General features: G+C 45.0%; 1 protein-coding gene across 5 annotated transcripts in view; it reads right to left on the bottom strand.

Annotated features, from left to right (window-relative positions):
• The window catches only part of BBS4 (Bardet-Biedl syndrome 4), a 71587-nt gene extending 55488 nt beyond the window's left edge, over positions 1-16099 (bottom strand). For 4 of the 5 annotated variants that reach the window (XM_083183552.1, XM_083183548.1, XM_083183550.1 and 1 more), the window contains exons 1-7: positions 15904-16071; positions 14261-14306; positions 3092-3171; positions 2905-2968; positions 2538-2649; positions 1168-1240; positions 1-24 (exon numbers count right to left, since the gene is read on the bottom strand). The exon at positions 1-24 is cut by the window's left edge and continues 30 nt beyond it. In XM_083183552.1, the coding sequence (XP_083039678.1) occupies positions 1-24; positions 1168-1240; positions 2538-2649; positions 2905-2968; positions 3092-3171; positions 14261-14306; positions 15904-16059 (555 nt within the window). In that variant the 5' untranslated portion in view covers positions 16060-16071. Of the gene's footprint in view, positions 25-1167; positions 1241-2537; positions 2650-2904; positions 2969-3091; positions 3172-14260; positions 14307-15903 lie in introns of all 5 variants that reach the window. The other variant, XM_083183549.1, reaches the window with a different exon arrangement.
• Between the last annotated feature and the right edge of the window lie 836 nt (positions 16100-16935).

Genomic DNA, 16935 nt, shown 5'->3' with positions numbered 1-16935 from the left:
AACGCCCAAATTGTAACAGATCTCCTACATAGAATAAAAGTAAAATAAGGCACACTGAAAATTTGTTGTATTGTGATTGCCTACATGAGGTCAATTGCAAATCTTACACATTATTTCTACATGTAGTAGTGCTAGAAAGTTTGTGAATTTTCTGAATTAGTGCATACATGTGATCTTAACTGTGTCCAGATCTTCATACAAGTGATAAAAATAGGTAAAGAAAACCCAATAAATTAAATAACACATAAACAAATATACTTTTTCATATGATTCATGTAATGATCCAAATGATTTCTGTGTTCATCGAAAAAGTATGTGAACCTCTGGTATTTACGAATAGGCAAGATCTTTTGATTTCGATCAACAGTTTATAAAACGGTTGATTAGCCCTGTACAGTGGCTTGGAGGAATGTTTGTCCATTCCTCCTTACAGATGTAGTAAATAAATGAATCAAGGACAAAATGCACATAAACCTCTTGTGCAGCTAAAGGTAGAAATGGAAAACAATGACATCAAACAACATTTGGACAATTATGGAATAGGTAAATAGCAAAACTACACCAAAGCGCTCATGAGGTGCCCATATAAAAACATTTGACCAAGGATCGGTATGATATGAAATGTGTTAAGCGTGGCTCCACTTGCTTCAACTTAACTGCCTACCCTGCATTCACTTTCAACCCGCTCGGAGGACACCTGCCTGTCCGGAGTTGCAGGGTGACCTTTTTCCATCCCAGGACAGTGCTTTGGACGTATGAACTATGGGCTGTGTGTTTTATGCTGTTATTAAATTCATTTCTTTATCTTGATCTGCCCTATTGTTTCTTTGACCTCCCAACTGTTAAATGGGAGACTTTGTTCACAGATTCCTGCTGTAGGATAATATGGAATATATCATTGGCGGATTTGTGCTTGAAGGGACAGCATTGTCTTTATTACCTAATTTGCGAAGTACCACAGATTTTATGTTTTATATGGGCCCCTCAAGAGCGCTTTGGTGTGGTTTTGCTATTTATCCTCCTAGGTTTTAAGGCACCACTGTGTGTGTGTGTGTGTGTGTGTGTGTGTGTGTGTGTGTGTGTGTGTGTGTGTGTTGAAGACAAAAATGGTAAATAGATTTTGTCCTAATCTCTTTAATGAGTATGTTGGGAGAAGTTTAGTCATACCCAATCCTTATTATTGAGTCTTGCTGCCTCAATGTAAACCTCAATTGCTGCTCTGTGCTTCCCAAGTAAGAACCTGAAAGGGAAATTGATAAAAAGATCGGGAGATAGAGAAAGGTTAACAAATAAATAGGAGAATGTACATATGAAATATTTTCTGCACAATATTTTCCATTTAAATGCAGTGACCGCTATAGCAGCCATTAAACAGGGCACCTTAAGAATGTATGTGATAGCTTGGGTGATCTAATGGTGAGATAGGAACAATTCCTATGACAATTGGTCTTAAGTAATTGGATCATTTAAAAAAAAAAAAAATATAAACAGTTTCTCACCAGACTTTTTAAATGTTTAAAAGTCCCTATTCCTTAAAACGACTGCACACAACCAACGTTTCGGACCCTCACAGGGCCCTTAGTCATGGTACAGTCCATCAGTTGAGATCCAGGTAGCGAATTTGCTACCTGGATCTCAACTGATGGACTGTACCATGACTAAGGGCCCTGTGAGGGTCCGAATCGTTGGTTGTATGCAGTCGTTTTAAGGAATAAAGGAATTTTAAACATTTAAAAACTCCGGTGAGTGCCTTGTCTCTGGATTCTTCTACTAGCCTCATGTAGGCATGTACAAACAGCACCCCAGTATTGAAAAAGGATCACTGTGAGTGCACTGAATTGGACGCCTCTATCTATCTATCTATCTATATATATATATATATCTATATATATATATATATATATATATATATATATATATATATATATATATCTCTATCTAGTGTCCGTGCGGCTCCGAAACACTGCCATCCGTTGGCATCAAGTGGAAATACCTCTAGTAGCTTTCGAAGCATTTGCTTCATTAGTAATAATACAGTTAAATATTTTTCTTTACAGCGCAAGGAGTTAACAACTGTAATCTTAATATACGAGTACAGTACACAAAACTTTAACCTTCAGCACATTCTGCATATATTCTATAGACCGTATATACTCGAGTATAAGTGGATCCAATTATAAGCCGAGGCACCTAATTTTACAACAAAAAAACTGGGAAAACTTATTGACTCAAGTGGGACCCTCACTCGAGTATAAGCCGAGGGGGGCTTTTTCAGCATAAAAAAATGTTCTAAAAAAGGAGGCTTATACTCAAGTATATATGGTATTCCTTTGTAATTAAATATGTCACGCCTTCTCAGCCACATCTTAGCAATATGAGGGCCAGTGCTTTATCTCTGTGTAAAAGCAGAGTGAATGACATACACATAGAAAATAAAAGCAGATAAAAGGCAGAACAAAAAAACTCAGAATTTCTAAAGAAAAGAAACAATAAAAGGATAAATGCAAGGTATGGGTTATCATTGCCAGCAGTCTCACAGTGATCGCGCCACTTGTTTCAGGTTATCAACACTGGTTGGGTTTAAGATTGCACAAGTCTGGAAAAGTTCAAGAGATTCCTGGATTTTCCCCTCCAATCTTAGGAGTAATGCTAGAAAGAGAAAAATATCAAGAAACAAGAGACTGAGAAGCCACCCGTAACAGTGCAAAAGTATCTGGTTGAATAGAATAAAATGGGACAGCAAAAAAGAGGGACAGAATGATGAAAGTGAAGTTTTAGAGGAAGACAGAAACAATACACATATAAATAACTACATTATGCAGTCAGGTTTTGATCCAGGTATAAACATCACATAGAAAGAATATAACTGGGTTGCCAATACACTGATGTAATGGCCTCTCTCACCTTGTACATATACTGCATATTCACACACTCCTTCTGTCGCCTGCAGCTGCTCTTTAATCACAGCCTGGATGAATAAATTAGTATTATGATCATTATAGAAATAAAAAGAGAAAAAAAAAAAACATATATATACAATACACACACACACACCAGCGCACACACAAGCACACACCAGCGCACACCTCACCTTGCAAGCGTCATAATCCTTTCGGACATAGTGCAGGTGGATAAGCCAGTTGCGCCTTTCCAGTATAGGTAGATCCGGGGCTGTGAAGGGTGATGAGTGCAATTACATGCAATTTCATTGATAACATTTACAATTATATTAATCCTAGGAGTGATGATAAATAAATACCTATCAGTGCTAGACATGTTTAGAAAGAAATGAACCATGAAGTTATTAAATACCCCTATATAATAAATGAAATGCCCTACCCTCATTAAACCATGAAAGTTAAATATATGCATACCAGCACTTTAATTGGATTCAGTATTGAATCCCGGCGGTCGGGATCCCGGCGTTCAGAATCCCGACAGCCGAAATGCCGACAAGGGGGGGACGTGGATCGCCCCCCCTTGCGGGCTCGCTGCGCTCGCCACGCAGCGGGCCCGGTGCCTCGCTACCCTCGGCACACTAATTTATTCTCCCTCCAGGGGTGTTGTGGACACCCACGGAGGGAGAATGTGTCGGCATTTCAGCGGTCGGGATTTCGGCGTCGGGATTCTGAACGCCGGGATTGTAACTGCATCCCCTTTAATTATGTCACACAGATTTGTGAACTTCACAAAGTATGTTACATCTATAATATTGACAGCTACGCATATTACTTATAGATGGCTTAAATAAAAGGTCCACTAACTATATCAATTCTATAGAGGTATCTTATTTTCAGCAGGCAGGGGTTTTTTTTTGTATAACAATTTTTATTATGATTTTCAAACAACTTATAATGTTTATACAAAGCAGTTGTTTAGTCATCTACACGTATTCAGAGATAGTAAAAGAACAATTTCTCAGTACAGATTGCTTTCATGTCTTTTTGATTGCATTGGGTGGATAGAAAGTGTCACCAGACCAAATCAGAAACAATGTCTCTGCTGTAAAGCGTCTTATCAAAATCTTGGTTATACAGTATCTCCGTCTAATATAAATTTGGATTGCAAAGATGCCTAGTAAATAAACTTAATACATCCATTTTGAATTTTCTGCGCTTATATTACATTACTCTGAAAAATCTACTGCAATATTTATGCACAAACTATATAAGATAGGGGGAGGAAAGAGGGGGGAAGGAGGGTAAGGGATCTAATGACAGCACTACATCTTAACACTGTTATCGTCTAGAGTTGTAATTTCTAGCACAATCCTCAATGGCACTATTTCCAATAGTATCTCTTCATACACCCTCTTGGGCTATTTGTCGTCTAAGATACCATGTAGTGGACTCAAATACTTTGTTTATTCGAGATTGTACTTCTGTATCTAGGCTACATATGAATAATTCCCATTTTTTTGTAAAATCTAGCTGCATCCTTTTCTGCCGTAGGGAGTAGGGCATGTCTTTCATAAAATAATATATCCAATAATGCAATATTAAGCTCTTGGACCAATGGGGCTTGTTTTTGGATCCAATGGAGCAATATCAATTTTTTTGCTAGAACCAGTATCACCGTAAGTATAGGGATAATTGCTTTTTTATTAGGGCCAAGCTCCCAGTCCTTGAAGTAGAGGAATAAGCATGCCATTGGATCTCTAACAAGTTTCACTGCAAGAAGATTGTTAATATAGTAAAATACCCTATTCCAATCATTTCTAGTTTTACCACATTCCCAAAAATAATGCATATAATTCGCTCTCATCATAGAGCATTTATAGCAGTTGCCCACATCTTCTGGTACAAAGTGTGCTCGCTGTATGGGTGCGATATATACACTCTGCTGAGAAACTTAAGGTGAGTTTCCTGTAAATATGCAGAATATAAATATTTCAGTGTAAAGGAGCCCACACACGCACCGTTCCCGGCGTGCGTTGTGGGCTTAACTAGCACACATAGCATCGCATCGTTTGCCTTGTGCATGCGATGCTATGCTAGAAAAAGCTAGTACAAAAAGTATGTGCAGCACATACTTTTTGTACTGTGCGATGAGGTGCCGCAGGAGCACGCACCCCATCGCATAGCATCGCACCGCCGGCATCGGTGCGTGTGTGGGCTCCATGAGTTCCAATTTTTTATACACCTGTGACAGAGGTGGTATGGTTGGGATATCAGTCACCCATCTCATCTGTAGCACCATATGGTGGGCTTCTAGTTTGGCCATTTTTAGTGAATTATAGAGATAGCGAATACGGTAGTCCAGAACGCACGAGGGCGATAACAATGACTGGATCAGGTCTGGCTTATCTAGGCTGGACATCAGGGTTGGTGTAGACTGAGCAAAGTGGTGTGCTTGCCGAAACATAAAGAAATGTGTATTGGGTAATTGAAATTTGTCAGCAGGCAGTTAACGAGATACACTGTACACTCGAATAGCTTTGATGCCTGGTGTAATGTGGGACAAAAACTGCTCTGGGACATGAGGGTAGAACCACCTAAATTTATTTTGTTTTAGTGTTATAATGGGTTATCCTTATGGTGTGTACACACAATGAGATTCCTTTGCTTTTTCACTCAGATTTGATTGCTCCGCAATCTTTGCTAACTCATGTGTTATTTACATACAATTCATGCTACCTACATTCAATCTGCACTATATAGTCATTGCTGAACTGTCTATTTGGCTTTTTGATTTCAGCTGAACGGGAGCGCGCATGGACAATGACTGTGGATAGAAAGCTAAAAAACATGTTCTATCTCCATACGATGTATATGCAATCCGGATTCCATTTTCACTGTATAGTCAAAATCGAATGTCAAATTGTACCGGGTGTACACAGCATTAGAGCTATGCAATAACAAAGTAGCAGCTATGTAGTATCAAAATAAGTATTACTTACAAACCTTTCCATTAATGCTGTGTTATACACAGAGAACAAGATTAGCTGTGGGCTATGCTTCATAAAAATTTAATATTAGCAATTTCATACAGAGTACAGTTTATATAGATTTGATAAAGAACATGCATACTGCTGAACATGGTTCTATGGCAACATTGAAAATATATATGAATATTATATACAGCAACATACTCTATATTGTTGTAATTGCTCATTGTTTAATTCAGTTCTGTAGAGTTTTCTTATATAGTAATGTTGTTATACAGTGCATCTGGAAAGTATTCACAACGCTTGACTTTTTACACATTTTGTTATGTTACAGCCTTATTCCAAAATGGAATAAATAAATATTTTCACTTAAAATTCTACACAATACCCCACAATGACAACATGAAAAAAAGATTTTTGCTTAATTATTAAACATAAAAAAATTCTACACAATACCCCACAATGACAACATGAAAAAAAGATTTTTGCTTAATTATTAAACATAAAAAACTAAGTGCGTGGCTACGGCGGCGAGCAGCTAGGACGCGCGACTCCGGAGCTCCCCGGTCACCCATCCTGATCTAAGATCCTGCAGTCGGGCAACACACGGAGACACCCGCTCAAGGCTCCCCTGATACCTGTCGCATCCCACCCCCCCACGTACCCGGTGTCGGGGGCCTCCTCCGAGCCGCCTGGACCGAGCGGGGACCCGCGGCCTGTCTCTCGTGCTGAGGCGGGGACTTCCGGCTGGGCGCACCTCCTTCCACGCCATCGGGAGGCTGGGTGAGTGCTGCGGCGCCTGGGACATCTAACCCGGCGCTGCCATTGTGCTGGACGGCGGCACCCTCCGCTAGCGAGCGGCTCCCTGGGCTCCGGTCGGCGCGGTGATCTGCCTCAGCACTGAGATCCCGTGCCCCGGCGGCCATATTGAAAGCCCAACGCAGCGCAGAAGGAACATCCTGCTCTCCCTCCGTCCTAAAGTGCCCTGCTGTTTTCTCACAGCCCACCGCTGCCTATACCAGCCATTACACTGGGGTCAGGAGCCCTGCACCCCAGCAGACATACAAATACCGGCTTCAGTGCTCCCCCTCTGCCCTGCTGTCTCCTGCTCTGGCGGCCATATTGGGAGACCTGCCGCAGTACAGAGCCTGCAGCTGTTCTCCTTCTGCCCTATTATCCTACACTGAACATACCTTGAAGGGCTCTACAGGCACCTCACAGACCTCCGCTGCCGATTCCAGCCTCCACATTAGGGCTGCGAATCCTATACCCCACTGGCCATACTGACATTAGCCTCAGGGCTCTCCACCTGCCCTGCTGCCCCGTGCTCCGGTGGCCATTTTGGGAGACCGGTCATAGTGCAGGGGGACCTTCTTTGTACTTGCTGCTGCTCTCCCTATGCCCTATTGCCCTCTATAGTACACCCTACTGACTCTCATCCACTGTCACAGCTACCCCATCGGATCCCCGAGCCAGGGCAGCTCGCCTGACGTCACAGTGACTGGTCATCCATAAAGCCACGGTCAAAATCTACCCTGTTACCCTGAGAGTACGGACAGCTGTATAACCCCGTGCAGACCTGTGCTCCCTAATCATGGTGAAACAGCACCACAACACTCCCGCAGCCAAACTGGCCAAATATGCCAGGGGCACTGATACACAGGGCCAGCAGGCGTCAAATGTGGAAGAAACACCAGACTCTGACAACCCAAGTGGCTCCAAGACCTCCCCAAATGAGACATTGCCTGAACCCCTCTCCCTACAACAAGTCCTCGACGCCATTGCTGGTAGCGAAAAAAGGCTCTCAGATAAAATGGAAAAAGTCCAGTGCGACCTCTCCCTACTTAGGCAGGATGTACAACGCATCAGGGAGCGAGTTGGCGAAGTGGAGACGCGGGTCTCTACGGTAGAAGATGCAGTTGATCCCCTAAAAAACGCCGTCACTACCTTGACACAGCAGGTCACAGGTATACAGAATAAACTCATGGACATGGAGGGCCGCTTGAGGAGGAACAATGTCAGATTCGTTGGACTACCAGAGAGGGAGGAGGGCTCGTCACCAGAATCCTTCCTGGAGAACTGGCTAGTTGACCTATATGGAAAGGAATCCTTTACCCCTCAATTCGCTGTCGAGAGGGCTCACAGAATCCCCACCCGTCCGCTTCCTCCGGGGGCTCCTCCTAGGACACTCATAGCCAAGTTCCTCCACTACAAAGATCGTGACGCGGTCCTACGGCTAAACCGCACCAAAGGCCCCATGGTCAGGAATGGGGTGAATGTTTCTACGTTTCCTGATTTCGCCATCGACGTACAGAAGGAGAGGGCCCTGTTCACACCGGTGAAGCGAAGGTTACGTGACCTAAACCTTCCCTACTCTATGTTATTCCCGGCCCGGTTACGGGTGGTGGCAGAGGGAGAAACAAAATTCTTCAGTAATCCTCGGGAGGCGGCGGCTTGGCTTGATCGATATGCACCTGCTGTGAGGCAGCTGGCCCCGCCCTGATCTTTCATATTTGACAAGGGGCGGCAGTGGACTACATATTTGTGGACAAGCTGCGCCATTCTCTATCGCTCCCTGGAGATCATCCTGGGCCTAGATGCTCAAGAAACGCAATGCTCAGGAAGCGTAAATATTAATATAGATATGTCATAGTTTCTATGCTCATATTGCACTCCTGGGGAGCGCTTATACTGTTTACACTATATTTTCTACTATAGATGTGGTACAACTAACTGTAATGTTACTTATAATGCTTTCTGCTGGTTGGGGGGGGGGGGGAACTATAACTATGCACTATATCTCCTTACATATGTGTTGCTTTAGACAAGTTATAGGCCTACTATATGGCCGGGGGGCCCCGATGCTCGCATTGGTAGTTATTAGTCGATTGCCCTCAAGTTACCTAGGTAGTTACCGACCCTTTTGGTCTTAATAGTTACTAGGTTAGGGATATAAGTATGCCACAGTTCGGGGAGGTATACAGGGAGGGGGTGTATTTTGTTGGGATTGTTTTTCTATGTCTCTCTATTTCTCTTTGTTTTTCTCTCTCTCTTTCTTCTAATTATCATGCAGTGTTTACCAATCTACTAAGCCTTAAACAGAAGGGTTTGGCGCTATTTGATGCAATGATTGTGGTACATGTAATTCTACGAGGTGGCAATACAGGTATGACAGCTCCTGGTATCCCACATTCTCTAATCCAATATGACGCACCTTAATGTCCTCACCTGGAATGTCCGGGGGATAAATGATAGAGTTAAACGCTCCCTAGTTCTCAAAATGGTTAAGCAATACGGCTCGGACGTCACCTGCCTGGTCGAGACCCACCTAGAGGGCAATAGATTAATGTCCCTACGCAGACCATGGGTGGGCTGGGCATATCATGCCTCCCACACTACTCACTCTAGGGGAGTTTCAATACTGATCAATAAATCGGTGCAATTTGTCCTGCTTGCTGTTAAGACAGACCCACTGGGTAGATACGTCTTCCTACATTGCAGGCTGTATTCCCAGCCTTTCTTTATCCTAGCGGTATATATCCCCCCTCCCTTTAATTACGATGTCCTAAAACACGCGGCCACTTATGTGGCTCAATCCCCCGACACACCGGTCATATGCCTGGGGGATTTTAATAAGCTAATGAATCATGCTTTGGACAAGTGGTGGCCTCCTGGCTCCGCACCCACTGACGACCGTCCCACGGGTTTTGCAAATTATATAGACTCAATTGGTCTAAAGGACGCCTGGCGACAGAGACACCCTGCTGATGCTCAGTACTCCTGCTTCTCTAAGACTCACCACTCCTTTTCACGTATAGATCTGGCCTTGGTCTCTCCCTCGCTACTGCCTAGAATCCAAACCGTCTGTTACAAATCAAGGGGTGTCTCAGACCACTCTCCCTTACTGCTGGCGGTGGATATGGAGTGCCAGAGAGGACAGTCATTTTGGAAATTACACCCCTCCTGGTTACTGCAAATTGGTGACTCCTCGAGTCTACAGGCTCTATGGGATGGTTATTTTGGTGATAACATAGGCACGGCCTCCACCCCGGTAGTATGGGATGCATTCAAGGCATATTTGAGGGGTACTCTAATATCTAAAATAGCCTCTATCAAACGAACACACAGGGCTAAGGGAGCAGAATTGGAGGATGAGTGTCGGCGGACAGAGATTCTGCACCTGGATGATGGCTCGGAGGAGTCTGGGGTTAGGTGGGAGTTGGCACGGGCCGCCTGGGTCTCCCACTTGGAGGAGCGCAACGCTCGCAACCTGCTATTTAATTCCCATAAACTTTACATGAACGCCGATAAGACGGGCAGTCTCCTGGCCCATCTGGTGCACTCAGATCGCCCAACTAATTCCGTTGCCCAGATATATGGTACTGATGGGGTACTGAGGACATCCACTAGGGAAATAGCAGATGTGTTTCTTACATTTTACCAGGAGCTCTACCGCTCACGCCTGGGATGCCCACAGGGAGAACTCTCTGAATATCTAGACCACATTGACTTACCCGAACTGTCTGAGGAGGCTAGGTCCTCCCTTGAAGCACCTGTTACAATTACCGAAATAGAGACTGCAATTAGGTCCTTTCCCGGGGGGAAGGCTCCGGGCGTAGATGGGGTTCCAGTGGAGCTGTACAGATCGAACTTGGATTTGTTCGCCCCCAAACTATTGAATTTATTTAATGGCCTCTTCGAGCTCACTGCCCTACCGGACTCTATGTCCGAGGCCATCATAGTGGTCATACCCAAACCTGGGAAAGACCCCAACTACCCTGACTCATACAGACCTATCTCCTTAATCACCACTGACGTCAAGATTTTAGCGAAGGTCCTGGCTATTCGACTGAATGGCGTGATACGGTCCATTATCCACCCAGACCAAACTGGTTTTATGCCAGGTTCGTCGACCAGTACGAATCTTAGGCGGCTGTATACACATATCCAGGCTACTCACATGGAGGAGGAGACTCACTCTGCCATCGTGTCGTTCGACGCCAATAAGGCCTTCGATTCTGTCGAGTGGTCTTATCTGTGGCAGGTAATGCGACGTATGGGCTTCGGCCCGCAATACTTAAAATGGGTGCAGCTACTATACCTCCATCCGGTGGCCAGGATTTCTGTCAACAACCATGTTTCCCTCCCTTTTGCCCTGGGCCGGGGTACCAGACAGGGGTGCCCCCTCTCCCCTGGGCTCTTTGCGGTAGCTATTGAACCGCTGGCCTGTATTCTTAGAAATCACCCAGACATCGTTGGGCTCCGGGTGGGTCAGAGGATAGACACAGTGGCACTTTACGCTGACGATTTACTTCTCTTCCTGAAGGACTATAGACTTTCTATGCCTACTGCGCTGCAGCTAATGGAGGAGTTCGGTGGCTTCTCTGGACTCACTGTTAACTGGTCTAAATCCTCCATAATGCCCTTGCGTGGTCCCCCACCTTTGACTCCAGACGCCCCCCTCCCACTTAGTTGGGTATCCCAATTTAAATATCTGGGGATAATAGTAACCAATGACAGTCGGGACTTTCTTCCTAGGAACCTGCATCCACTGTTATCCGTTGTCAAAGACAAACTGTCGGTGTGGACCAAATTACCCCTAAATGTCATTGGCAGGGTTAACTTAATAAAAATGATTTTACAGCCCAAAATACTGTATGTTCTAAACCAGTCCCCGGTGTATGTGCCGGCCTCGTTCTTCAGGCATTTAAACAGCTTGCTATCTTCACTGATATGGGCGAACAAGCGTCCCAGAATTAGTGTAGGCACCCTCACTAGACCACGGGCAGATGGGGGTTTGGCCTTACCGCAGTTCAGACTATATTATTATGCTGGCCAACTCTCACATCTCAGACATTGGCTACAAGACACTGACCAAGCCCCGCTCCCGGCCGCATTCCTACACCAGATGTACCCCGACACCTCACCCTTGCAGTTGCTCTTGGGCGGGAAGATTCCTGGGGGGGCCCCCCCGCTGGTGGTTCAAGCCATTAGGATATGGCAAGAGACCCAATCCCTGATGGGTTATACGGCTATAGATCCTGAGGCTCCCCTCTGGCACTCCACTAGGTTATCCGAACTTGCTTGTCTGTCGGGTAGGAGGCTGTGGTCAGGCGGGGGAGTGGTGACGATCGGGCAGCTATATGAGGCAGCTGTGCTAAAGTCCTTTCAACAGCTGAAGGAGGAGTACGGACTATCCCAGGTGTATTTCTTCAGGTACTTGCAGCTACGGCACGCTCTAAACACTCAGTTCAGTGGCGTTTCCCCGGTCCTGCTACCCTCCCCGGCAAAAATATTTCTTACTAACTTGGGACAGGTTAAAACTATCTCTCTAGCATACTCATTTTTGCTGTCCTTTATGCACAGGGATTCACTGCCCGCTCTGAGGGCTAGGTGGGAGGCCGATGTGGGTGGTTTTGAGGAGGAGGAATGGGAGGAGGCCCTGGCATCACCAAGACACGCCACGGTGTCCGCAAGATTCCAACAAGTCCAGCTATTTATTCTACATAGAACATACTTAACACCGTGTACTATGGTTAAATTTGGTGGGCGAGCCTCTCCAGACTGCCCAAAATGTAATTCCCCACAGGGAAATCTTTGGCATCTCCTCTGGGACTGCCCCCTGATTGGCGCTTTTTGGGTGGCGGTCAAATCGACAATATCATCAACTGGGATCCCTGAGCGAGCCCTGACGCCTAAATTGTGTATATTGGGAAGCAAGGAAAACGCCCCTCTGAACAATTTGGAGGGACAATATGTGACTAACTTATGCTCCCTAGCTAAAGTCGTCATAGCTAGGCATTGGATGGCAAACTCGGGACCTCCGCTGGCGGAGTGGAGGGCTCTAGTCAACACCAATGTACAACATGAAAGATATGTCTACATGTCTCGGGGCACCTTACCTAAATTTGAAAAGATCTGGGGCAGGTGGATAGAGTCTCCGCACTCCTCACACCCTTGACGCAACAGTATTGCATGGTGATCTTATATATGGATACTAATGGCCACAATGTACACACAATGACTGCTCAACCTAAGATATTGCATGGATACGCCGCCCTGACAGAGATGAAACCCTCTACTATGTACACCAATGCATGACTAATGTTCTTTTACTTCTCTTTCTTGTTCCTTTTCTTTTCTATACTCTAATATAAAATTCAGAAAATTGAAACACTGATAACCAGCTAGAACAGAACAGGGACATCACTATTCTTTATTGAATTGATACTTTATTTCATTCTAAATAAACATGTAACTTGATAATATTGTATGAAAACTCAATATACAATCTGGCATGTATTTCTAGACTCTACGTGACTCTTATACTTGTATATTGCTTGAGTTAATGTTCTGCTCTGTACTTATGACCTGTATAATAAAAATACTTTATTCAAAAAACATAAAAAACTAAGTATTTACAGCCTTTGCCCGTAAGCTCAAAATTGAGCTCTGGTGCATTCTGCTTCCACTGAGAAATTCCTACAGCTTATTTGGCATCCATTTGTGGTAAATTCTGTTGATTGGACATGATTTGGAAAGGCACACACCTGTCTATAGGAAAAATAAGTTTTAAACCACCAGGACTTTTCCCATAGGGCTAGTTCACACGCTCCGGCTCCTGCCGGGCAGCGAAATCGCATACGGCCGGGAAGCCATGCCGCATACCGTAGTTAATAATGGACACAAATGTGTCCATTCATACGGGTCGGGCATGGCCCGGCCGCCCGGTTTCAGCCGGAACCCACCACTGGAAGGGAAGGCTGCCGGGCTGTGGCCATCCCCACCAATGTAAACTGCTGTGTGCGGCACGACTTCCTAGCCGTGCGGGGTTTCGCTGGCTAATGAACAAGAAAGGTGTTTCCACACAGGTGATGATAATAATAAATTAAGGGGGAGGTCCAGAAATAGAGCATTGTGTCCCTCCTGGAGAGGGTCATGTTGGGAGGTATGTTTACCTAGAGCTGGCCATACGTCTAAACTGAGCGATCGGGGGAGAAGGGCCCTAGTCAGGGAGGTGACTAAGAACCCAATGGTCCCTCTGTGAGATCTACAGCATTTATCTTAGGAGAGAAGAGAACCTTGTCCTTCTGGAAGAGAATCATCCAGAAGGACAACCCTCCTTCAATCCAACAATCAGGCCTGTATAGTACAGTGGCCAGACAGAAGCCGCTCCTTAGTAAAAAAAAAGCAAATGTCAGTTCCCCTGGAGATTGCCATAATGCACCAGAAGTATTCTCAGACCATGAGAGACAAACTTCTCTGGTATGATGAGACAAAGATTGAACTCTTTGGGGTGAATGCCAGATGTCATGTTTGGAGGAAATCAGGCACCGTTCATCACCAGGCTAATACCTGTGAATTGAAGCCTACCTTTCTTAATGCGAGATTTTCTCAAGCTTGTAGAGTCTGGTGGGATCTGTTAAACAAATGAGAAAGTGTGATTCTTGAACAGTAAAAAAAAAAAAAAAAAAAAAGTGACCAAATATTGAAAATCACCACCAGACAGGTAATTTTAACGTCATGAAAATGAACCAAAGAATCTGGTGCTAATAAATAATAAACATCAAATTTGTGAGCATATAACATTTTTTGATTAGCAGCAGAGAAATTGACAGACCTATGGAAGTCCATCCAAAACAGTGCTCACCAAGGCCCTTATTCTGATTGAGTCGGACGGCTGCGTGCTCGGTCGGACCACCGATGTATTGTGTTTGCACATGTGCAGAGGCGTTTCGCATGTCCAAACACGGCGTGAATTCCGTGCAGAAAATGATCGGTCAGAGCAGGGGGTGGAGAGAGGCGTGAAGGGCTGTTTGGGCTCATTACCATATGCGTACGCCCCGCGTTTCATGGGCGTACGTATGGTAATGCGGCCGTGACGCACATGTGGGGGTGGACAGCTGACATAGCCAGATGTCAGCTGCCCAGCCATATCCCTGCTTTCACACGGAAAAATGTCCGAGTGGTCTGGAGCACTCGGGTTGCCTGACCACTCGGTCCCTCATTCGATGGTTGGCGACCATGGGAGAATGGGGGGAGGTTCCCACAGATGGGAGGTGTCACATGACACATCCATTTACAGTCCAATCGTTTGGCGTCTTACCGCATTCGGACGGTGTGAGCGATCCGTATGGTAGGTGGGGCTAAGAACACTCGGTGGCTGTCCAAAATACGCATCCATCCGAGTCAACTAGAATAAGGGCCCAAGTGAGGACTTAAACTACAAAAATGAAAATACTCTGCGCTTAAATGCAATCTTAATCGTGCATTTGCTTACTGACAGGAAACAATTCAAACCACACAAATTAACATCAAAGAGAATCTTTACCCCATAAAATAATTGACCTGTCAATAAACAATTAAATAACAAACCAAAAAAGATGTAAAGAAAAATATATATGTAAAATTAAATAATGTTCATGTATTTACATATTAATTTAAAAGGTGGATCTCTTCTAATAAAAAATATGGATATATATCGAGAGAGAGAGAACACTTATAATGTATATTTCAGAACTCATAGAAGTGATATTAATGGCTTTCAATTAACTGATGGGGGGCACCCCTTGGTAGCAGGAGCCCGGCAGCAGATGACTCCATTGCCTCCCATAAACACGTGTTCTGATTTATTAATTTATGTCTATTACACACCGTAGCTAATCAGATTAGCGTTACTTTTACATGGAGCGTGTATACCTGACATCACATGTCCTATGTGAGCACAGAGCCATAGGCACAGCAGCATCTACAGATGGCGCATTAATCTGATGATCCAGGATCAGTCAGCTCAGCCCTCACTCCTGAACACATAGAATAATATCCCACCATGAATAACAGCCTGGGTTACGGGAAATGTAGTACTTGTACGGGAAATGTATTCTCCAATCACTGGCAGACATTATGCCAGCAGACAGACATCTCCCACTCTGCTATCATTATTCCCCAAAAACAAAATATTATCCCGATCTGCCCTAAAACATCTGATGCGCTCTGCTTCCCCTACTGATCCCCACCTCTGCCGGTGCTACAGCAGCCCCCGATAGTTTAGCCCTGTGCACGTTACCGTCTTTGGTGCATCCTCGGCCATCTCCGGCAGCTAACACAGGATAACACAGCGGTTTAGTTTCCAAGGCAACGGACTTTACACTACTTCCGGTATTGTCCATCATTCCGACAGGAACATTACCTCTTCACTTTGGTTCCGTAACACGACACGCCCCGTTATTCTGAGTCAGCAATGCATGGTAGCAGCTAGTTCCCCTTCGCCGTAAGGACCTGGGGAGGAGAGGGGGCGGGAGAGGGGGCGGGAGAGGGGGCGGGAGAGGAGGAGCAAGGTCAGAACAAGACAACTTTTTTTTGAGCCGACATGTGCCGACAGGCGGTATTTCATGCCCTACCATCCACTAGGGCGTGGAGGAGGTTATTAAAGCTGTGGCGAGCGAAGCGAGCCACCGTGCCCGAAGCATTGCGAGCGAAGCGAGCTATGCGAGGGTCCATTTGGGTCCCTTCTTCTGAACTTGCTCCTCCTCTCCCTGCCCCATCTCCTCCCCAGGTCCTTACGGTGAAGGGGAACTAGTCTCAACCAGCAATGCATGGCAGTGCTCATGACACGCACGTCTCTTCTTATGTTCACGGTTGAAATTGGGAGTGTTGGCTAGTGCGAATCGTAATTTATCATCGTCGAGTCGAATTTATAACAATATATTGCACCAAATTAGAAAAGCACAATTCTTTGCTAATAAATTTTAGCCAATTGCAATTTAAATCTCCCCTCACACTGAATGCATGTTGCATAGGGATCAGGGGCACAGTAACACAAAAATAAATTGTATAGGGACCAGGTACACACCCATACATTGCTTTAGCATAAGGGGCACACTGACACATCCAAACATTGCATGGGCACCAGGGGTGCACTGACAAATACATTGCATAAGCACACTGACACGGTAGGGACACCATACTTGCCTAATTTTGAAAACTAGTTTCAGGGAGATTACAGTTGGCAGTAGAATTTTGCAGAGTGCCCCAGTGAGAAGGTGTGT

Source organism: Crinia signifera, chromosome 4 (assembly GCF_055691185.1).
Source record: "Crinia signifera chromosome 4, ASM5569118v1, whole genome shotgun sequence".
In the NCBI taxonomy this organism is placed as follows: Eukaryota; Metazoa; Chordata; class Amphibia; order Anura; family Myobatrachidae; genus Crinia; species Crinia signifera.
Note: the sequence above shows the minus strand (reverse complement) of the source record. Positions and strands in the feature narration are given on the sequence as shown.